The 23953-nt window shown below is 42.8% G+C and overlaps 1 protein-coding gene across 1 annotated transcript in view; it reads left to right on the top strand.

Annotated features, from left to right (window-relative positions):
- The window catches only part of TCERG1L (transcription elongation regulator 1 like), a 340750-nt gene that overhangs the window by 286742 nt on the left and 30055 nt on the right, over positions 1-23953 (top strand). The window contains exon 10 of the mRNA XM_056529021.1: positions 15897-16020. Within this exon, the coding sequence (XP_056384996.1) occupies positions 15897-16020 (124 nt within the window). The remainder of the gene's footprint in view (positions 1-15896; positions 16021-23953) is intronic.

Here is a 23953-nt window from a genome sequence, read left to right as displayed (position 1 = left end):
ATTTCCTAAGCTGCCTGCCAGGTGGCTCATGTCTTTGCTGCCTGATTGTCCTGATGTCATGGCCAGGATAGGCATCAGCTGCAGCCTATAAGGAGAAGGTATGTTTTATGTTAAGTCAAATTTTGGAGGGGATATAGTGCTCCATGGGAATGGCCAAAAGCTGATTTTTTATTAAATTAAAATGATAGCATTCTGATGAATCTACACCAAGTCTTGGTGTTTATCAGTAGCTTTATAGGTGGAAGATATCCATACTTGCTACTAGAAATAAAGGGAACCATTGGCAGCACAACTCTTCTGCTGGCATCAGAATTTGGGCACAGTATGAGTATGACCTGGGTAAGGGGTAAGTAGCGACAGAGATGTGTGTGTGTTTTGGGCGGGGGGCGGGGGGGGGGGGGTAGGTATTCCCAGGGGCTGGTCCCGATTTGGTTATCTTGAGTGACACATCTCTCCATAGCAGTGAATAGGGAGAGGTGCGTTGCTGAAGCTGGCTGGTTGGGGAGCCGCTGCTTACACCCTCCCTTAGTACTAATTACCCAGGTCCCAGCGGAATTTTTATACTATGACTACTACTTAAAGGGGTACTCCACCCCTAGACATGTTATCCCCTATTCAAAGGATAGGGGATAACATGTCTGATTGCAGGAGATTTGGCCGCTGGGACCCCCCACGATCCCCAGCCCAGCAGTGTTCCGAACATGGAAGCCTGGGGCTTCCATGCTTGTGATGCCATGCCCCTTCATTCATGTGTATGGACGGGGGCATGACGGCTAGTACACAGCTGTCACGCCCCTCCCATAGACATAAATGGAGGGTGCATAGCACAATGTCATGAATACAGATGCCCCAGGCTTCAGTGTTCATGAAAGCAGCAGTGTGGACCCTCCACGATCAGACATGTTATCCCCTATCCCTTGAATAGGGAAGAACATGTCTAGGGGTGGAGTATCCCTTTAAGCATTACACAATTTCTAAAGAAATCAATAGGGGGTTTATTTAATGCATGAACTTGTTGGGTCCTCCTGGGTGAGAGAGGCTTTTTGAGGTCTTGCAATCACAAGGTTCCTGAATAGAAGACTCTGACCTACTAAATCTTAAGTCCCTAATAGAACTTTTTTTTCCTTAGGTTTTCTACGCCAGACATCCACTTTAAATGTTTTGAGCAGAATAAAAATTGAAGAAACTCTTGAGTGCTAAGCCATGTCACATCATTAAGTTTTAACTAGTCTCCAGTTTTCTAGATTTGTCATTTATCATTCAACTTGAAGCAAACAATTAATCTCTCTGGCATTAAAGCAAGCAACTAGGTGACACTAATGTTCTAATGGACTTCTTAATTAGATGTTGTGAACAAATAAATGAAAGCTTAATTCCTGTATGCAGCGCAGGGTATGCGGAGACACCACCCAATGTCCTATCAACAAGATAATACATTTTGTAGGGTTCTTCTGGAGATTTAATAAAGTGCGTGAAAGTCAAGGTGAGGTTTTAGTGATTTAATTAGATTTTAATAAACATGAATGTCAAGTACAAAAGTCAAACACTGAAAAGTAAAGACTAGGAAGACGATCAAAGAAACACGAAGCGCTCAGCAAAGTTGTGTAATAAAGTGCTGTGACTACTATCCAGAGCAGGAGCTGAAATTATGTAGACCATTCTTAGGACGTGTGATATTTCTAAAGGGGATGTCCAGGCAAAACAAAACTTTTCTACATAACTGGGAGTGGTCTAAAAAAAGAATAAACATGCCAAAACCCCCTATTCTGATTGAGATCAGTGAATGTGTAACCATCCCACCATCCCACCCAGCCTGTGCATCCTCTCTGGTTAGGTAAAAGTTACGGGCCAATCAGCCGCTGAGGATGGGTATTTGTCTCTTCCTCAGCCTTCTAGCCATTCTCTTGATTTTAAGTTTAGCTTAGTTTTGCTCTGTTTCAGTTCTAGTATTTTAGTATTACTCCTGTCTTTGTATGTTCACACATGTAACTTTGTTTTAGCCATTAGTGTTTGGCGCGAATATTCACATTTCAAATTTTTTTCGTGAATATTGCAAATTTGCGAATTTGCGAATATTGGGAATATATTCGCTATATATTCGAAACTACGAATATTCACTTTTTTCCGCATATGCGCATATTCGCATATGTGAATATTCGCATATATCTTCTTTTCACTTGTGGGCCAATTAGAATGATGCAAATACACTTGTCAGAGCTTATCAACAACATCCTAGCAACCAATAGTAAAGTTGCCCACCCCCTCACTGTTTTCTTCCTTCGTATGCGAATATAACGAATACGAGAATTTCGCGAATATAAGATGAATATTCATCTATATATTCGCGAAATATTGCAAATTTGAATATGGGCAATGCTGCTCATCACTATTAGCCATGGCCTTTGCAGTTCTGACTTATTTATCTAGCTTTTAGTCTTGTTTTGTTTGCCCAGTTATTCTGTCAAATCTATGGTCGGTGAAATCTGGTCTGGTTTATATCTGTTATGTTAACTTAAATTTTGGCTTGCATTAACACCTGTTTCCGTTTCTAGTCTGTGTAACTTTAACCTGTATATTGTAAATCCTACATGTGCTACCTGAAAAAGTAAACACCATAATCCAAAATCTATATTCAAAGCTTTATTAAATCAATATCAAAAACAGAAATAGACATGAACGAACCCATACTCCAAAAGCAATGGCACAGGATGGCTACCAAACTTTCACAATCAAATGATGGTGAGTATAACCACGTTCTATTCCCAGTTCCATACAATAATGTTTCCATAAACATTACAATATGACCATATTATTATCTGGGTTAGACATGGTGCGTGCCCTAAGGGGCCCCTCGTGCCTCCTCGATGCTGTTTTGTAGCGGAGCTACTTTTATCAGGAGGTCATCATGAACCTGTATATTGGCCTGTATTCAGACATGTTTGTGTTTTCCTCTTTGGTAAAGTCCTAATCCATAGCTTGCTGCTTTGCCCATAGCCTGGAGTCTGGATTTGTTCCTGCAGTTAGTCTGTGTAACCTGAATGAGTCTTGATTGATATTCAGACCTGTTTGTCTTTGTGTTTATGCTTGGTGCATTTTTGTGCTTAGTCTTGTGATCCAGTACCTGTCAATCCTGATCTATATAGTGTTCTGACTTCAATACCTGTCCATTCCCTTCATTCCTGATTTATCTTGTCGCTTTATTTTCTGTTATCCTGTTTCGCTTATATTCTCATACCTGCCCTTTATTACCTTGATTCTGAAGCTGTTAGTCAGTACACAATATACCTGCCACTATGTTTCCCATTTATCTATTTGTTGCTACCTTGCATTTCTGCCATTATTAAGTGTCCTGGTTCTCTGTATGTCTGTTTGCTTGTTTAACCTTTCGTATCCTGACCTTGTACAGTCCTATTCTACACTTTAGTTCAGCAGAGGGATTGGTGCCCATTTGTTGAATCATCGCCTAGGATGATGGCGCAAGTAGGCAGGGAAAGGGGTTCTGCAAAAGCTCAGGGCACACTTTTCCCTGACTTTTGTGTCCTGACAGAATGGTTCACTGGTTTTCCGTCCTTGGACCACTTTTGGTAGGGTCTAACACTTGTATACTGGAAACACCCTGTAGGACACTCTGGTGGTGTCTGAACCAGTCACATAACCATTACAATTCACCCTGAACAAACCTTCTCTTTCCCATTTTTTTCTTCTTCTAACATAACTTCATGTATTATAGGCCATTGTCTCCAGATAATCACTCATAGTTTTTGGTAACTACTGTATTCATTTCAAGCAATTAAACCAAAACTAACTTTACACTATATGTTACGTTCTTACCAAACACATGTAAATGTGAGGAAAATGGATAAACTCGAATAAAATATAGCAGTAAATTATTGGGTCTCTGCAGGCGGTGATGTGAGACAGACAATAAAAGCTTTCCTACGTGTTAGACTGGTAGTTACCATTACTTAGCATGGACAACATGATAATAGAACGTAACAAATGTCCTTCCCCTGTGCGCCATTCTCTTCCTGTAGTTATAATCAGAAGTTATTTTGGAAAATTATACCAGCTTTAAATTATATAGTGCCAACCCATATTCCGTATATTCTGTATATTATTATGCATTTGATGCAAACAGAATTTCACCTGAAAAATGAAATAGTTAGATTTTGGATGATGAACAAATTGTAGGTAAAATCAGCAAGAAGGAGACATTGATCCATGGGCTATAATTATAATAATTCATATTCTGTATTTGTTATATGGGGAAGCAACCTGAATAAAGTGCAGTAAAATTCCTGTAATTCATCCTCTAGATTCCGATAGTTAGGCATCTGTCCCATAGTGATGAGCGTCAGGAGCCATATTTGAATTTGCAATATTTTGTGAATTCATGGACATAAATTTTTCCTATGTTCGCGAAATTCGGATATTTGCTATCTTAGTTTTTTTTCATGAAATTCGCATAGTGCGCATGCGCGATTATATATTCCACCAAAAAGAAGGGAGGGATCAGTGTCCTCTGACTGGAAGTGCCAATATTCGTGAATATTTGCATATATTCGCAAAAAAAAAAAAAAAATAATATTCGTCATTACGAATATATATCACTTTATTCTAAATATTTGCAAAATCGCTAGGAAGTGCCGATATTCACGGTAAAAATTTGCATTTCGAATATTCGCGCTCAACACTACTGTCCAGTCCTCGCTCTCTGAAGTCTATGGCTATGTTCACACAACAGAATTTCCTCACTCAATCCATGCAAAAACCATTGCACACAAGTAATTATATATATATATCAACTGGGTCCAAAAATGTAAACATATCTTAATCCTTCCAATAATTATCAGCTGCTGAAGTTGAGTTGTTCTTTTCTGTCTGGCAACACAGCTCTCTGGTGACATCTCTGCTTGTCTCGGAACAGCACAGAGTGGTTTGCTATGGAGATTTGCTTCTACTCTGGACAGTTCCTGAGACAAGTGTCATCAGAGAGCACTTAGACAGAAAAGAACAACTCAACTTCAGCAGCTCATAAGTACTGGAAGGATTAAGATTTCTTAATAGAAGTAATTTACAAGTCTGTCTAACTTTCTGGAGCCAGTTGATATATATATAAAAGGTTTTTGCTGGATAACCCCTTTAACCCCTTAACGACGCAGGACGTATATTTACGTCCTGCGCCGGCTCCCGCAATATGAAGCGGGATCGTGCCGCGATCCCGCATCATATCGCTTCGGTCCCGGCACTCATCAACGGCCGGGACCCGCGGCTAATACCACACATCGCCGATCGCGGCGATTTGCGGTATTAACCCTTTAGAAGCGGCGGTCAAAGCTGACCGCCGCTTTTAAAGCGAAAGTGAAAGTGACCCGGCTGCTCAGTCGGGCTGTTCGCGACCGCGGTGGTGAAATCACCCTTACCTGCCTCCTCGGTGTCCGATCGGCGAATGACTGCTCCGTGCCTGAGATCCAGGCAGGAGCAGTCAAGCGCCGATAACACTGATCACAGGCGTGTTAATACACACCTGTGATCTGTGTCAAAGATCAGTGTGTGCAGTGTTATAGGTCCCTATGGGACCTATAACACTGCAAAAAAATTTTTTTTTTAAAAGTGTTAATAAAGGTCATTTAACCCCTTCCCTAATAAAAGTTTGAATCACCCCCCTTTTCCCATAAAAAAAATAAAACAGTGTAAAAAAAAAAAATAAATAAACATATGTGGTATCGCCGCGTGCGTAAATGTCCGAACTATAAAAATATATAATTAATTAAACCACACGGTCAATGGCGTACGCGCAAAAAAATTCCAAAGTCAAAAAAAGCGTATTTTGGTCACTTTTTATACCATTAAAAAATGAATAAAAAGTGATCAAAAAGTCCGATCAAAACAAAAATCATACCAATAAAAACTTCAGATCACGGCGCAAGAAATGAGTCCTCATATCACCCTGTACATGGAAAAATAAAAAGGTTATAGGGGTCAGAAGATGACATTTTTAAACGTATACATTTTCATGCATGTAATTATGATTTTTTCCAGAAGTGCGACAAAATCAAACCTATATAAGTAGGGTATCATTTTAACCGTATGGACCTACAGAATAATGATAAGGCGTAATTTTTACCGAAATATGCACTGCGTAGAAACGGAAGCCCCCAAAAGTTACAAAATGGCGTTTTTTCTTCGATTTTGTCGCACAATGATTTTTATTTCCGTTTCGCCGTGCATTTTTGGGTAAAATGACTGTCACTGCAAAGAAGAATTGGCGACGCAAAAAATAAGCCATAATATGGATTTTTAGGTGGAAAAATGAAAGGGTTATGATTTTTAAAAGGTAAGGAGGAAAAAGCGAAAGTGCAAAAACGGAAAAACCCTGAGTCCTTAAGGGGTTAAGGCTATGTTCACATGGCAGAATTTCTGCCGGAAAATTCCGCCTGAAAATTCAGAAAAATGACTGTACATTGTGTTGAATGGGGATTTCGCTGTTCCATACCAGAAATTCCATTGATGAAATTCCGTTCTCTGAAAAAACATTACACCTACCAATAGTTTTTGCAGAATTACGCGCAAAGCCCCAATGAATTCCGACCAGAATATGTGTGTTGAGCGCACAAAAATGTTTCATAAGTTCTGCAAAAATTCTTCACAAATTCAGCTTAACTTTCTATCACCAGTTGATTAGAAAAAAAAATGTTTTCCACTGGAGTACCCCTTTAAATGGAAAGGGCCATCCACAAGTGCAACCACCTCTCCACTGAAATATATGGAGAATGCAGAACTTCTGGAAAGGCTGTAAAACAGCAAATGGAACCACGTTCTTCTGATAGGTGAAGATTTGGCAAATAGGACTTTCTGTTTGTTCATTCAAAACCAGAAAGTTTATGCAAAACAAGATGTCTAATAGATCAGTGTTTCCCAACTAGTGTGCCTCCAGCTGTTGCAAAACTGGTAGGGAAACACTATCATGGACCCTGAAGCTTAGTTTCTTAATGTACTTCCCTAACAAACAGTCTGATAGATTACTGAAAACTGTCTATTTCAGGGTTTTCCAACCAGGTGGTGTCCAGCTGTTGCAAAACTACAACTCTCAGCATGCCCGTCTGGTTGGGAAACACTGGTCTAGTTCCTGAACAGTTTAAAGGAAATCTGTTATCAGTTTCACCTACACTAACCTTTTGGTACAGACAGGAAATGCAGATGACACTGATGACAACGATACTTACATGATCCCATTCTGTGCTCTTGTTCTTCTGCCATATCTACTGTTCCAGGGATTACTTGGCACATGGGTGGAGCTTCCTGACTTCACCGCTGCTGTTCTCTGCTGGGTCCTGCTGCTAGCAAACAGCAACGGTGACATCAGAAAGCTTGCCCCATGCTTCAAGTTGACAGATTTCCTTTAAACTTAGACAAGGCTGTTTTAGAAGGCATTAGATGCACAACAATTGCTCAGGCTGTTTATGAATCTAGCACATCAGTAAACTGTTTAATTTAAAGGGTTACTCCAGAGGGGGAAAAAAAGTTTTCAAATCAACTGGTGCCAGAAATGTATACAGATTTGTAAATGAATTATATTTAAAAATCTTAATCCTTCCAGCATTTATCAGCTGCTGTATGCTCTAGAGGCAGTTGTGTAGTTTTTTCCAGTCTAACCACAGTGCTCTCTGTTGCCACCTCTGCCCATGTCAGGAACTGTCCAGAGCAGGAGGGGTTTGCTATGGGGATTTGCTCCTACTCTTGACAGTTCTTGACATGGACAGAGGTGACAGCAGAGAGCACTGTGGTCAGACTGGAGAGAACTACACAACTATCTCTGGAGCATACAGCAGCTTACTAGTACTGGAAGGATTAAGATTTATATACAGAAGTAATTTACAAATCTGTTAAACTCTCTGGCACCAGTTGATTTGAATTTGAAAACATTTTTTATCCTTTAAGTTCCCCTTTAAGTTGCCAGGTAGCACAGCCTTTTGGTGAAGTTTTTATTTTTATTTTATTTTTTAAATATTTCTTTGTATATAAAGAAAGGTTTTGCAGCTTCCTATTATTTGTTTTATTTTCTCTCTCCGCATGGAAGCGTTCTTGTGTACATCTAGAGGCTATAATTCAGTAAAAACCCTAATATCTTTTCACAGACGAATATTTGAGCTTAACAGCCTGGATTGAAAGACTTCTTACTTTCATTGATACAGTAAATAATTAGTACAGAACATCAAGTTTTAAGTATAGACCAGATATTTGTGCCGTCGATAACACTGATAAAAGATTACCTTGATGTTCCAGAAAACTCTCAGAAGTGAACTAGGGGAGGTATAAATGGGGAGTTATTAAACCTAAGATATATATATATATATATATATATATATATATATATATATATATATGTATATATATATACAGTAACCCCCCGACCTACGATGGCCCCGACCTACAATAAAATCGACATACGATGGCCTCTCTCTCTCTCTCTCTCTCTCTCCCTTCAAAGGTTTTCTATGGGGTTGAGATCTGGAGACTGGCTAGGCCACTCCAGGTCCTTGAAATACTTCTTATGAGGCCACTCCTTCGTTGCCCTGGTGGTGTGTTTGGGATCATTGTCATGCTGATAGACCCAGCCATGTTTCATCTTCAATGCCCTTGCTGATGGAAGGTGGTTTTCACTCAAAATCTCACGATACATGATTCATTCTTTCCTTTACACAGATCAGTCATTCTAGTCCCTTATCAAAAAAACATCCCTAAAGCATGATGTTTCCACCTCCATGCTTCACAGTAGGTATGGTGTTCTTTGGATGCAACTCAGCATTCTTTTTCCTCCAAACACGACAAGTTGTTTTTATCAAAAAGTTCTACTTTGGTTTTATCTGACCATGTGACATTTTCCCAGTCCTCTTCTGGATCATCCAAATGCTCTCTAGCAAACCTCAGATGGGCCTGGGCATGTACTGGCTTAAGCAGGGGGACACATCTGGCACTGCATGGTTTGAGTCCCTTGCGACGTAGTGTGTTACTGATGGTAGCCTTTGTTACATTGGTCCTAGCTCTCTGAAGGTCATTCACTAGGTCCCCCCGTGTGGTTCTGGGATTTTTGCTCACCGTGCTTGTGATCATATTGACACCACGGGGTGAGAGCTTGCGTGGAGCCCCCGATCGAGGGAGATTGTCAGTGGTCTTGTATGTCTTCCATTTTCTTATAATTGCTCCCACAGCTAATTTCTTCACACCAAGCTGCTTGCCTATTGCAGATTCAGTCTTCCCAGCCTGGTGCAGGTCTACAATTTTGTTTCTGGTGTCCTTCAACAGCTCTTTGGTCTTGGCCATAGCAGAGTTTAGAGTGTGATTGTTTGAGGTTGTGGACAGGTGTCTTTTATACTGATAACAAGTTCAAACAGGTGCCATTAATACAGGTAAGTGGAGGACAGAGGAGACTCTTAAAGAAGGAGTTACAGGTCTGTGAGAGCCAGAAATCTTACTTGTTTGTAGGTGACAAAATACTTATTTTCCACCATAATTTGCAAATAAATTCTTTGAAAATCAGACAATGTGATTTTACAAAATGACAGGCCTCTCTTATCTTTTTAAGTGGGAGAACTTGCACAATTGGTGGCTGACTAAATACTTTTTTGCCCCACTGTATATTTAAAATATCTATATATATAAATCTTCATTGTAACAAATAACATGCATTTGTGCACTTGCATATTGTACCGTACCTAAGCAGTCAATCTGTTCCATTACCCTTTCAAGGGAATTCCAAGCCTATCAACAATTGTAAATAATAACCTAAAAAGCAGAATTATTGATTTGCCAATTTGTATGGACATAAATTTCTGGGTAAGGAGTCCTAGTGACAGCGTCAGCTGATGAATGGGTCTATGCTTGAATAAAGCTTGTTTTCGGAATCAGAGCACAGTACATCATATACTGTATCATTCTTTTGTGGCTGCAAAATCCATGAATAATATATGGAAAGTGAAGCTGAAATGATTCCTCATTTCTATTCAAGAAAAGTGAGCAGGGGAGCTGAGCCGGACCTCTGGAGCCCACTAAAACTCTTTATACAATCTTTTATGGATTACATAAAAAATACCTTGCCACCTCGTGAAGCTTCACAGTCTCTTAAAGCTGCCCCGACCGACAATACTAAAACTACTTCACGGGACAAGTTGACCCAGTGCAACTAGACCAGTATTTTCCAACCAGGGTGTCTCCGGCTGTTGCAAAACTACAACCCCCAACATTCCCAGACAGCCGAAGGCTGTCTGGGAATGGTGGGTGTTGTAGTTTTGAAACAGCTGGAGGCGCACAGTTTGGAAAACACTGAACTAGACACATACAATTAAACTAAATTGCTTATTTTAGGTTAAAAATTATTTCATGTTAGACAGGTTAATAATAAAGAGCAGAACACTTTATTAGGTAAGGGTAGGGTCACACGTAGCACATCCGCAGCGTATTTCACACTGCAGATGTGCCACCGGCAGTCACAAGAGCGAGCTTCCTTCTGCGGTTGCATAGCTCTGTGTGCCCGTTCATAGCGGTGGATTTTCTGCTGTAGACACAGAGTCTGCTCGTAGCAGAGCCGCAGCGGGAAATTCCCCGCTACGAGCGAACACACAGAGCTATTCAATGAACAGCTTTTATTAAGGTAAATGGTGTTTTAATCAGGATCACCATCACTATGAGGGACATTCATTATTGTGTTTACCCCTTTTTTCTCACATATTTTTGTTGCAATATTTTGTCGCACATGATTTATGCGACAAACATATGCGACTTTTGCTTCAAGCCATTTTCAACGTTTCTCTTACCTAAGCAACTTTTCAAGTCATTTTTTTCAGTAGTTACTAATTCATCAACAGCGACAAACTATCTGTGCCGCAAATTTGGGCGTAAAAACCCTTCAAAAGTCGCAATTTGCCGCCAATAAAAAAGTAACATACAGAAATGACATTGCACACCACAAAGTTAATTTTATAATACCTAAGCAAAACTTAACCTTCTCCAACAAACTGACCATGCAAAATATCAATAAATGTTTTTATTTTACTATTTGAAACTCATATTTTTTTTTTCAAATTATACATTGGTGAGCAGTATATATATTTTCTAAAAAATGATATTGAAATATATTAATATATAATTAATAATATATCATATATAAAAATATATATCTATATATATATATAAAACTCAGCGTGTGTGTGTGTGTGTGTGTGTATGTGTGTGTATGTATGTATGTATGTGTGTATGTTCCAGCATCACGTCCAAACGGCTAAAGATATTAACATGAAACTTCGCACATATGTTACTCATATGTCAACAACAAACATAGGATAGGTGATTTAACCCTTACTCAGTCCCATACAAGTCAATGGGAAATATATGTTACTGCATAACTTCCAAACAGCTTGAGATATTTCGATAATACTTGGTCACATGTTACTTATATATCCACTTAAATTATAGGATAGTTAATTTAACCCTTAACTACCCCCATTTGTGAGGGTCTGGGTTTTTGCTTAAAGTCCCATGCAAATCAATGGGAAATGTATGTTCCCACATAACTTCCGTACGGGTGGAGATATTTCAATAACTGGTACACATATTACGGGTCGGGATAGGAGGTCGACATAGTAAGTCGACATAGTAGGTCGGGATAGGAGAACGGGATAGGAGGACCGGGATAGGAGGAACGGGATAGGAGGTCAGGATAGGAGGTCGAGATAGGAGGTCATGATAGGAGGTCGCGATAGGAGGACGGGATAGGAGGACGGTATAGGAGGTCGGGATAGGAGGTCGAGATAGGAGGTCGAGATAGGAGGTCGGGATAGGAGGTCAGGATAGGAGGTCGAGATAGGAGGTCGGGATAGGAGGACGGGATAGGAGGACTGGATAGGAGGTCGGGATAGGAGGTCGAGATAGGAGGTCGGGATAGGAGGTCGGGATAGGAGGTCAGGATAGGAGGTCATGATAGGAGGTTGGGATAGGAGGTCGGGATAGGAGGTCGAGATAGGAGGTCGGTATAGGAGAACGGGATAGGAGGACGGGATAGGAGGACGGGATAAGAGGACGGGATAGGAGGACGGGATAGGAGGTCGTGATAGGAGGACGGGATAGGAGGACGGGATAAGAGGACAGGAAAGGAGGACGGGAAAGGAGGTCGAGATATGAGGACGGGAAAGGAGGACGGGAAAGGATGACGGGAAAGGAGGACGGGATAGGAGGACGGGATAGGAGGACGGGAAAGGACGTCGGGATAGGAGGTCGGGATAGATGGACGGGATAGATGGACGGGATAGATTGATGGGATAGGAGGACAGGATAGGAGGACAGGATAGGAGGACGGGAAAGGAGGATGGGAAAGGAGGACAGGAAAGGAGGTCGAGATATGAGGATGGGATAGGAGGACGGGATAGGAGGACATGATAGGAGGATGGGATAGGAGAACGGGATAGGAGGACAGGATAGGAGGTCAGGATAGGAGGTCGGGATAGGCCGTCGGGATATGATGACGGGATAGGAGGTCGGGATATGACAACAATATATGAGGCCGGGATATGAAGTCAAAAGCTTCCTCCTTTGTTTATTTTCCTCCCCAACAAGGATTAGGAAGGAAAAACCGGGCAACACCGGGTACTCAGCTAGTATATATATAAAACTCAATGGGGGACATGTATCATTATTTGTGTATGGTAGAAGCAGTTTACCCCTTTTCCCGAATTCTAAATTATGTGCAGAAGCGCAAAATTTATCAATCAAGCGCAATGAGCTTCATAAATTGCGGGTAAATATAGTAATCTCCTCAATCCACTCTTTGGAAAATAGAATCGATGATTTAGAGCATCTTGCTACGTTAAATCTAAGATGGCTTATATTTGCGCCAAAAAAACAGCTCTTGCGGCAAAATTTTTGGTGTAAAGGAAAAGTACGCAGTTAATAAATCCATGCGTATTATAGATGTCACTCCAAGGTACCCTGATTCGTCCACATCTGGAGGACATGCTCTACCAAAACATGCGCAAAAAAATGTGCAAGAAAAAGGGCTTGCGCAAAATTTTGCGCAAAAAATACACACAAAACAGGGGTAAAATCTTTCATACATGTCCCCCAATGTGTGTGTGTGTGTATGTGTGTTTGTGTGTATGTTCCAGCATCACGCCCAAACGGCTAAAGATATTAAAATGAAACTTGGTACACATGTTACTAATATGTCAACAACAAACATAGGATAGGTGATTTAACCCTTACTCACCCCCATTTGCCAGGGGCAGGGTTTTCATTTGAAGTCCCATACAAGTCTTTGGGAAATATATTTTACTGCATATCTTCCAAAAAAATGGAGATATTTTGATAATACTTGGTCACATGTTACTTATATGTCCACTTAAAATATAGAATAGTTAATTTAACCCTTAACTACCCCCATTTGTGAGGGTCGGGGTTTTTGTTTAAAGTCCTATGCAAATCAATAGGAAATGTATATTCCCACATAACTTCCTTACGGCTGGAGATATTTCAATAATGCCTGGTACACATATTACTTATATGTCAAATAAAACTATATGATGGTTTAATTAACCCTTACCTACACCCTTTTAGAAAAGATGGGTTTTTGTTTCAAGTCCCATGCAAGTATATGGGACTTCCATTACCTTACTTCACAAGCTCCACTCTGCATATCCTGGTGAATGTGTCAGTCCGACTTGCAAGCCACATCCCATCTCACAAAGACATGCCCACTGTTTAAGCCCCACCCCTTTTATTTTCTACCCTTTTTGTGCATCGGTCGGGCTTGCACACCACGCCCAAGCCACGTCCTCTTCTATTTTCAGCTTACAATATCTTTATCACTAATCAGTCCCACCTGAGGACAGGATATGAGGATGGGACATAAGGACGGGATATGAGGTTGGGATATGAGGTCGGGATATGAGGACTGGATAGGCGGACGGGATATGAGGATGGGATATGAGGATGGGATAGGAGGACGGGATAGGAGGACGGGATAGGAGGTCAAGATATGAGGACAGGATAGGAGGTCGAGATATGAGGATAGGATAGGAGTTCAGGATATGAGGTCGAGATATGATGACGGGATATGGGGTCGGGATATGAGCACGGGATATGGGGTTGGGATATGAGGACGGGATATGAGGTTGGGACATAACAACAATATATGAGGACGGGATATGAAGTCAAAAGCTTCCTCCTTTGTTGATTTTCCTCCCCAACAAGGATTAGGAAGGAAAAACCGGACAATGCTACTTGCTCCATGTTGGGAGCAGTAGTACCTGCAGTAAGGGACATATCACAGCAAGTGTCACTCCTGACACTTGTTGTGATTGACCTGATTTGAATTTTGGGACTCAGCTGTGCTCACGGCTACAGAGCCAGGAGAACAGCTGATGCTGAGCAGTAAATATACGTTGTATATCTAGTGCCCAGCAAGAACTTACAGTGAGCCTGCAATGTGTATACAGTATACACATTGCTGGCTCACTTAACTCCTTGCTGAGATGTGCGCTATGCACCAGCCTGGCAAGGAAAGTGTTAACTTACACTACCGGACAGTATAGGTTAACCCTTTGGGCGGTATACACTATGCAGCTATCTATAGATAGCTGTATATAGTGTATACAGAAGATGAAGAAGTCCCCTTACCTCCCTCCAGTCCCAGCTGGGTCCGTGTAGCCCCGCCCATAGTTATGGCATCATTAAGGGCGGAGCTACAGACAGGAGCCAGACTGGAAAGGGTGTGAAGTTCTGTTCACATCGTACGTTTTGTAAAATGGGATCAGACCCTTCTGCCAGTGTCCTCCCAGACATGGAGACTCCAGTTGCTGCTAAACTAAAACTCCCAGCATGCCCAGACAGACTTATTGACTTATGGGCCATTTGAAAACCACATGGAAAAGTGGTGTGAGAAATGCTTTGCATATCATTCCATCCCAGTATTCCCATTGGAGCGTAAAAGGCCTTTAAAGGGGTACTCCGGTGGAAAACTAATGTTTTCAATTCAACTGGTGCCAGAAAGTTAAACAGATTTGTAAATTACTTCTGTGTAAAAATCTTAATCTTTTCAGTACTTATCAGCTGCTGTTTACTACAGAGGAAGTTGTGTAGTTCTTTTCAGTGTGACCACAGTGCTCTCTGCTGCCACCTCTGTCCATGTGAGGAACTATCCAGAGCAGGAGGAAATCCCCATAGCAAACCTCTCCTGCTCTGGACAATTCCTCACACGGACAGAGGTGGCAGCAGAGAGCACTGTAGTCAGAGAGAAAAGAACTATACAACTTCCTCTGTAGTATACAGCAGCTGATAAGTACTGGAAGGCTTAAGATTTCTAACACAGTGGTCTCCCGACATAACATGGCCCAGACATGGGATCGTTTCAACATACGATGGCCTCTCAGAGGCAGCATCAACATACGATGCTTCTGTGTGTCGGGGTCATCGCAAAAACGGATATCCAGCAGCACTGACTGCTTCAGCGTCCACTGGATAGCAGATTAATGTGCCCCATGCAGCCTGCTCAATGTTACTTACATGTCCCCGCCGCTCCGGCCCATAAGTTTGCCGCTCCTCTGCTGCTTCTGCTGCCCTGCACCATCACTCTCCGTCGTTGTCATCATGTTGCTGCTCATACTGCCCCTTCATCCAATAGGAGCTGCGTGAGAGGCTGCGTGATGAAGGCGACAGAGAGCGACGGAGCAGGGCAGCAATTACCTTTGTATGTTCTTTTAAACTTTCTGGCACCAGTTTATTTGAAAACATTTTTTTCCACCGGAGTACCCCTTTAAGTCAACCCACTTCTTGATCGGGGGATAAGCATAACAGGACAACCTCAATCTATAGCTGACCTGTATATTATTCACCTTCTTTTCTTCTAGGACAGAAGATTCTCATGCCATTGAGCAAAAGGAAGAGGAGGATGAAAAATCTACATCCTTGAAATTATTGCCCCCATTGGAAGAACGGATGACGTGCTTTAGGAACATGCTTCTTGAGCGAGGGGTAAGGATGTTCATCCATCCTCATTATTTGTCTAATTCATACTTGGGTGTGATTACATTTGTGGTTGTCTGCTAACCTCGTTGGTAACATGCCAGGCCAAGAGGTCAAGATGTGTGTGACACTTTAAACATACTATTTACTTAATGTCATATTAGTTTAGGTTAAGAGCATCTCGAGCATGGAAGATGCATGTTTCTTTTCCTTGCAGACGGTGTGTGATTTCGAGTCACGGTATGGATCCGTTTTTGGATGATTTATTAATTTTTTTCTTGTTGTTTATACAGCACCAACATATTTCACAGGCCAGTGCAAAGATTATTGTCACTAACATATATTAATGTCCTTAAAGTAAACCAATGCCAACAGGGGAAGAACACACAAACTCCATGAAATTATTACCAGTGGCCAGTTTTTAAGGGGTTATCCAGGAATAGAAAAGTAAAGGTAATTTCTTTCCAAAACTGCTCCCCGTCTGTCTCCAGGTTGGGTGTGGTCCTGCAGCTCAGTCCCATTGAAGTGAATTAAGCCAAGTTGTAATTCCATACCCAACCTGGAGACAGAGAGGGAGTGGTTTTGGAAAGAAATTACCTGTTTTTCTCTTTCTGGATAACCCCTTTAAACCCAGAGCTCAATTCTCTGCATGAACCCTTGTACATTAAAGGTAATCTGTCATCACTTTAATACTGTGTAAACCACATTTTAATAGTTATCTCCTTGTACCTAAACAAGAAGAAATCTATCAGTCGTGGCTGTTGAAAGAATCTGGGGACCACCCTGATGACTACAGGGTCAAGCAGCAAGAAAGTGATGACAAGTTCCCTTTAAACCAAGATAAAGAGATACTGTTACGCCTAGCGCTCCGGGTCCCCGCTCCTCCCCGGAGCGCTTACGGCGTCTCTCTCTCCGCAGCGCCCCGGTCGGTCCAGCTGACCGGGAGCGCTGCACTGTCATGGCCGTCGGGGATGCGATTCGCACAGCGGGACGCGCCCGCTCGCGAATCGCATCCCAGGTCACTTACCCGTCCCGGTCCCCTGCTGTCATGTGCTGGCACGCGCGGCTCCGCTCTCTAGGGCGCGCGCGCGCCAGCTCCCTGAGACTTAAAGGGCCAGTGCACCAATGATTGGTGCCTGGCCCAATTAGCTTAATTGGCTTCCACCTGCTCCCAGACTATATCTGATCACTGCCCCTGCACTCCCCTGCCGGATCTTGTTGCCTTAGAGCCTAGTGAAAGCGTTACTGTGTTTGTCCATACTGTGTACTTGACCTCCTGCTATTGCCTTATTGACTACGATTCTTGCTGCCTGCCCCGACCTTCTGCTACGTCCGACCTTGCTTCTGTCTACTCCCTTGTACCGCGCCTATCTTCAGCAGTCAGAGAGGTTGAGCCGTTGCTAGTGGATACGACCTGGTCACTACCGCCGCAGCTAGACCATCCCGCTTTGCGGCGGGCTCTGGTGAACACCAGTAGTGACTTAGAACCGGTCCACTAGCACGGTCCACGCCAATCCCTCTCTGGCACAGAGGATCCACCTCCTGCCTGCCGGCATCGTGACACTTGCATTGAGGGGCATGACCGTGATGTCACAAGGGGTGTGGCCAACCCCTGCAGCACATGGCACATTTACTTCCGAACGCTGGCCAGTGGAGTACCTCTTTAAATAAAAACTGTCAGCCAGTTCGCCCACACCAAACCCAATATACTGGGTGAACTGGAGTACATAAAGCGTTCACTTACTTTAGTGTGTGCCCTGGCCGCTGAGTTCTCCCCCCACTAAACTTCCATTTGTCCTCTCTGCAGTAGCGCTTTGAAGGCGGTCCCCCGGCATCCATATCTCTTTGGGTCCTGGAGGAAGGTGCGTAAGCCCGCCCCCTGGTTTGCATATTCATTTTCTTCAACTCCACATCCTAGTGACATTGAGTCCCATGCTCCCCGAGTGCAGCGCTCAGTCTGCAGAGTGCATGCGCCTGAAGTTTTTACGCAGCTATCACTTCCTGATAACGTGAGAGCTGTGTGTCCGGACAGCGCTCTGCATAGTAACATAGTTCATAAGGATGAAAAAAGACCAGAGTCCATCAAGTTCAACCTATAACCCTAATGAGTCCCTACTGAGTTGATCCAGAGGAAGGCACAAAAAACTCATACTCAAGGTAAAAAGTCCTTCCCTACTCCAAATATGGCAATCAGAATAGATCCCTGGATCAACCTTCTGTCTCTATAGATCTAGAATCCATAACCTGTAATGTTATTTTTCTCCAAAAATGCATCCATGCCACTTTTAAATTATTTTACTGAGTTAGCCATGACCATCTCTTCAGACACAGCTCACTGCTCTTACAGTAAAGAATCCCTGTCTGTGCTGGTGTAAAAACCTTCTTTCCTCTAAACGTAACAGTGCACTGTCCTCTATAGTGTTTACCGCTTTACAGAGTTTAGTATCATCTGCAAAGATTGCTCCTTTACTATTCAATCCCTCTACAAGGTAATTAATAGAGATGAGCTAATCGAAGCAGACAAACCCAAATTCGTTACGAATAGAGATGAGCGAACTTTTCAAAAATTCGATTCGGCCGATTCGCCGAATTTTCCTGAAAAGTTTGTTTCGATCCGAATTAGTTTGTGGCGAATCAATATTTAAAAAGGCTATTTCTAGCCTACATACAGCCTCTATAGGGGTATAGAACACTTTGCTGTGTCCTAAAACACATATGAGTGTGCTGGGGTAGTGAAATAATACTGTTATTCATAATAGCATGCAGATTACCGGCATCGCTCTTAGAATCACTGCTGCACAGCAGCACAATGACAGAGCCTGGTGGTGGCATCAGTGTCAGGAGACCATATAGTGACTGAATGACATAGCGTGGACATGTTGTTGGCAGCAAGAGGAGACCATTTAGTGGCTGAATGGCACAGCGTGGCGTTAGCTGATGCACTAGTACACTACACACCAGGGCTTTACGACCCCCCCCCCCCAAAAAAAAAAAAAAAAAAACACAATATATGACATTTTTGAGAAAGATTTCTCATTGGTAGCACCCGCTATCCAAAAATTTGAAATTAACAGACTCAGGCCCCACCTCTGCGGCATCAGTAACCCATATATTGCCTGAAGGACACAGCCTGGAGTTGGCTGATGCACCAGTACACACCAGGGCTTCACAATCCCCCCCCTCCAAAATCAACACAATGAGAAATTTTTGTCAAAGATTTGTCATTGGTAGCACCCGCTATCCAAAAATTTGAAATTTCCAGAACCAGGCACCACCCCTGCGGCATCAGTAACCCATATATTGCCTGCATGACACAGCCTGGAGTTGGCTGATGCAAGAGTACACACCAGGGCTTCACAATCCCCCCCAAAAAAAACAACACAGTATATGAAATTTTTGACAAAGATTTGTCATAGGTAGCACCCGCTATCCAAAAAGTAGAAATTTCCAGACCCAGGCTTCACCTCTGCGGCATCAGGAACCCATATAGTGCCTGAAGGACACAGCCTGGAGTTGGCTGATGCACCAGTACACACCCGGGCTTCACAATCCCCTCCAAAAACAACAACATTTTAGAAATTTTTTCAAGAAATACCATTGTGTAAGAACAAGCGCATATCCTACAGTTTACAAGACTCTATAATGCAGGACGGTGGACCACCCAAAGACATTCTTCTCAAAAATAATAAACCACACAATGTTTGAATTTTTTTTTACAAAAACAAATTCAATATGTGTGTAAGCACATCTGTCTACAAAAGATCAGATAACCAAAGGACTTTTTTCACCCAAAATGATGAAGCAGAGTTAATCCCTGTCCATATTTTTTTTTTTTCTTCATAAAAAAATCACACGCAACAAGCGTTCCGTTGTGTAACGATTAGCATTCTGGAAAATGCAATTTTATTACTGATAAAATTATCAGTAAATAAAAAAAAAAACACTACCCAAGAGTGTTTAATTACCCCATACATTGCACCAGGAGCAGTCAAGAGTAGGCCTCAGCAGTACCCAAGAGGCTTTAATAACCCCCTACCTTTGCACGATCAATTGTGAGATCGAGCAATACCAGGTGTGTTATGCCCTCTGATTTCCGGGGCCGCAGGCGCGCTCCACTGAACGGATTAGCGTGTCTCTATCTTTCATCGACCGGTGCTGGTAACCCGCTAACTCCCGGAAAGGTCAGCTGCCGCAAAGCAGGTGGTCTCCCCCGGGCACGTTTGGCTCCAGAATTTCCACTACTGCCACACCACGCTGACTGCCAACCGTGCTACCACCTTGCTGACTCAAGGGCAACCTGCAACTCTCTTCTCCCGATGAAGAACCCCCCTTCTCCTGAGATCGAGCAATAACAGGTGTGTTATGCCCTCAGATGTCCGGGGCCACAGGCACGCTCCACTGAACGGATTAGGGTGGGTCCATCTTTTTTTGTAGCACCCGCAATCCAAAAAATTTTTCATTCCCAGACCCAGGCCCCACCTCTGCGGCATCAGGAACCCATTTATTGCCTGAAGGACACAGACTGGAGTTGGCTGATGCACCAGTACACACAGGGCTTCACAATCCGCCCCAAAATCAACAAAATAGTATAATTTTTTTTTTAAATGTTAAACTTTGTGTAAGCACAAGTGCATATCCAACATTTCAGAAGACTCTAGGCAGGACAGTGGACCACCCAAAGACTTTCTTCTAAAAAATAATGAACCACACAATTGTTAAATTAAAAAAAAAATATTGAAATTCCTAGACCCAGGCCCCACTTCAGCTGCATCAGTAACCCATAGATTGCCTGAAAGACACATCCTGGAGTTGGCTGATGCACGAGTACACACCCGGGCTTCACAATCGACCCCAAAAAGCGCATATACAGCAGTTCAGAAGACTCTATAATGCAGGACGGTGGACCACCCAAAGACATTCTTCTCTTATATAATAAACCACACAATATGTTAATTTTTTTTAAATAATTGAAATTCCAAGACCAAGGCCCCACCTCTGCTGCATCAGTAACCCATATATTGCCTAACGGACACAGACTGGAGTTGGCTGATGCACCAGTACACACAGGGCTTCACAATCCGCCCCAAAATCAACAAAATAGTATAATTTTTTTTTTAAATGTTAAACTTTGTGTAAGCACAAGCGCATATCCAACATTTCAGAAGACTCTAGGCAGGACAGTGGACCACCCAAAGACTTTCTTCTAAAAAATAATGAACCACACAATTGTTAAATTAAAAAAAAATATATAGAAATTCCTAGACCCAGGCCCCACTTCAGCTGCATCAGTAACCCATAGATTGCCTGAAAGACACATCCTGGAGTTGGCTGATGCACGAGTACACACCCGGGCTTCACAATCGACCCCAAAAAGCGCATATACAGCAGTTCAGAAGACTCTATAATGCAGGACGGTGGACCACCCAAAGACATTCTTCTCTTATATAATAAACCACACAATATGTTAATTTTTTTTAAATAATTGAAATTCCAAGACCAAGGCCCCACCTCTGCTGCATCAGTAACCCATATATTGCCTAACGGACACAGACTGGAGTTGACTGATGCACGAGTACACACTACACACCCGTCACCCGGGCTTCACAATCCACCCCAAAAAAACGCAAATTTTTATAGAAATTGTCTGACAAAATACCTTTTTGTTAAAACAAGTGCATATACAGCAGTTCAGAAGACTCTATAATGCAGGACGGTGGACCACCCAAAGACATTCTTCTATAATATAATAAACCACACAATGTTTGAAATTTGGTTAAAAAAATTATTACATGTGTGTAAACGCATCTGTCTCCAAAATATCAGATGACAAAAGGATTCTAATCGCCAAAAATGATTAAGCAGAGTTAATCCCTCTCCATCTATTTATTTTTTTCACTAAAAAATCACACGCAACAAGCGTTCCGTTGTGTAACGGTTAGCATTCTGCAAAATTCAATTTTATTACTGATGAAATTACCAGTAAATTTAAAAATAACACGACCCAAGAGTGTTTAATTACCCCATACATTGCACCAGGAGCAGTCAGGAGTAGGCCTCAGCAGTACCCAAGAGGCTTTAATAACCCCTTACCTTGCCCGATCAATTGCGAGATCAAGCAATAACAGGTGTGTTATGGCCTCAGATGTCCTGGGCCGCACTAGCGCTCCACTGAACGTATTAGCGTCTCTCTATCTTTCAAGGACAGGTGCGTGTTGCACGCTGAAACCAGTTCATGATGGGGATCTGTGATTGCAATTATTTAACCTTAAAACGAGGAATGACCAGTAAGTGAGGGTCATAAGCTGGCGTTTATTAAGTCCCTGCCATTTGTACCCACCGCCCGTCAATATAAACTATTGGATTAGTTAGTGAGTTGGTTAGTGAGGTCCTCGGATCGGCCCAGGCGGGGTAGGAGAAGGCCCTGGCAGAGCGCCGAGAATTTAACGATCATTGTTGAAATTTGCATTAAGCATGTATTTAGCTACTGCTAAACATCCAAAAATTTAAGGCCCAAGGCAAGAGACACCAGGGAGGCAAGTAGTTCCTGAAAGACACAGAATGAGTCTGGAGCATGCATCTGCAGTACCCAAGAGGGTTTCATAACCCCTTACATTTAAAGATCAATGTTGACATTTGCATTAAGCATGTATTTAGCTACTGCTAAAACTCAAAAAATTATACGCCCAAGGCCAGAAGCATCAGTTTTCCACCACATTAGGAGCAAAGTTGTACCCCAAATTAGGCAGCATAGATGTCCCCCAGATTAGGAGCATACTTGTCCCCCAGATTAGGCAACATAGATGTCCCCCAGATTAGGCAGCATAGATGTCACCCAGATTAGGCAGCGTAGATGTCCCCCAGATTAGGCAGCATAGATGTCACCCAGATTAGGCAGCATAGATGTCCCCCAGATTAGGAGCATACTTGTCCCCCAGAGTAGGCAGCATAGATGTCACCCAGATTAGGCAGCATAGATGTCCCCCAGATTAGGAGCATACTTGTCCCCCAGAGTAGGCAGCATAGATGTCACCTAGATTAGGCAGCATAGATGTCCCCCAGATTAGGAGCATACTTGTCCCCCAGAGTAGGCATCATAGATGTCTCCCAGATTAGGAGCATACTTGTCCCCCAGATTAGGCAGCATAGATGTCCCCCAGATTAGGAGCATACTTGTCCCCCAGAGTAGGCAGCATAGATGTCACCCAGATTAGGCAGCATAGACGTCCCCCAGATTAGGCAGCCAAGATGTCCACCAGATTAGGAGTTGAGTTGTCCCCCAGATTAGGAGCATAGTTGTCCCCCAGATTAGGCAGCATAGATGTCCCCCAGATTAGGAGCATACTTGTCCCCCAGAGTAGGCAGTATAGATGTCACCCAGATTAGGCAGCATAGATGTCCCCCAGATTAGGAGCATAGTTGTCCCCCAGATTAGGCAGCATAGATGTCCCCCAGATTAGGTGCATAGATGTCCCCCAGATTAGGAGCATACTTGTCCCCCAGAGTAGGCAGCATAGATGTCACCCAGATTAGACAGCATAGATGTCCCCCAGATTAGGAGCATACTTGTCCCCCAGAGTAGGCAGCATAGATGTCACCCAGATTAGGCAGCATAGATGTCCCCCATATTTGGCAGCATAGATGTCCACCAGATTAGGAGTTTAGTTGTCCCCCAGATTAGGAGCATAGTTGTCCCCCAGATTAGGCAGCATAGATGTCACCCAGATTAGGCAGCATAGATGTCCCCCAGATTAGGTGCATAGTTGTCCCCCAGATTAGGCAGCATAGATGTCACCCAGATTAGGCAGCATAGAAGTCCCCCAGATTAGGAGCATAGTTGTCCCCCAGATTAGGCAGCATAGATGTCACCCAGATTAGGCAGCATAGATGTTCCCCAGATTAGGAGCATAGTTGTCCCCCAGAATATGCAGCATATATGTCCCCC

The sequence above is a fragment of the Hyla sarda genome, chromosome 7, assembly GCF_029499605.1.
Source record: "Hyla sarda isolate aHylSar1 chromosome 7, aHylSar1.hap1, whole genome shotgun sequence".
Classification (NCBI taxonomy): domain Eukaryota; kingdom Metazoa; phylum Chordata; class Amphibia; order Anura; family Hylidae; genus Hyla; species Hyla sarda.
The sequence above is the reverse complement of the archived record's forward strand: the minus strand, read 5'-3'. Positions and strand labels throughout refer to the sequence as shown.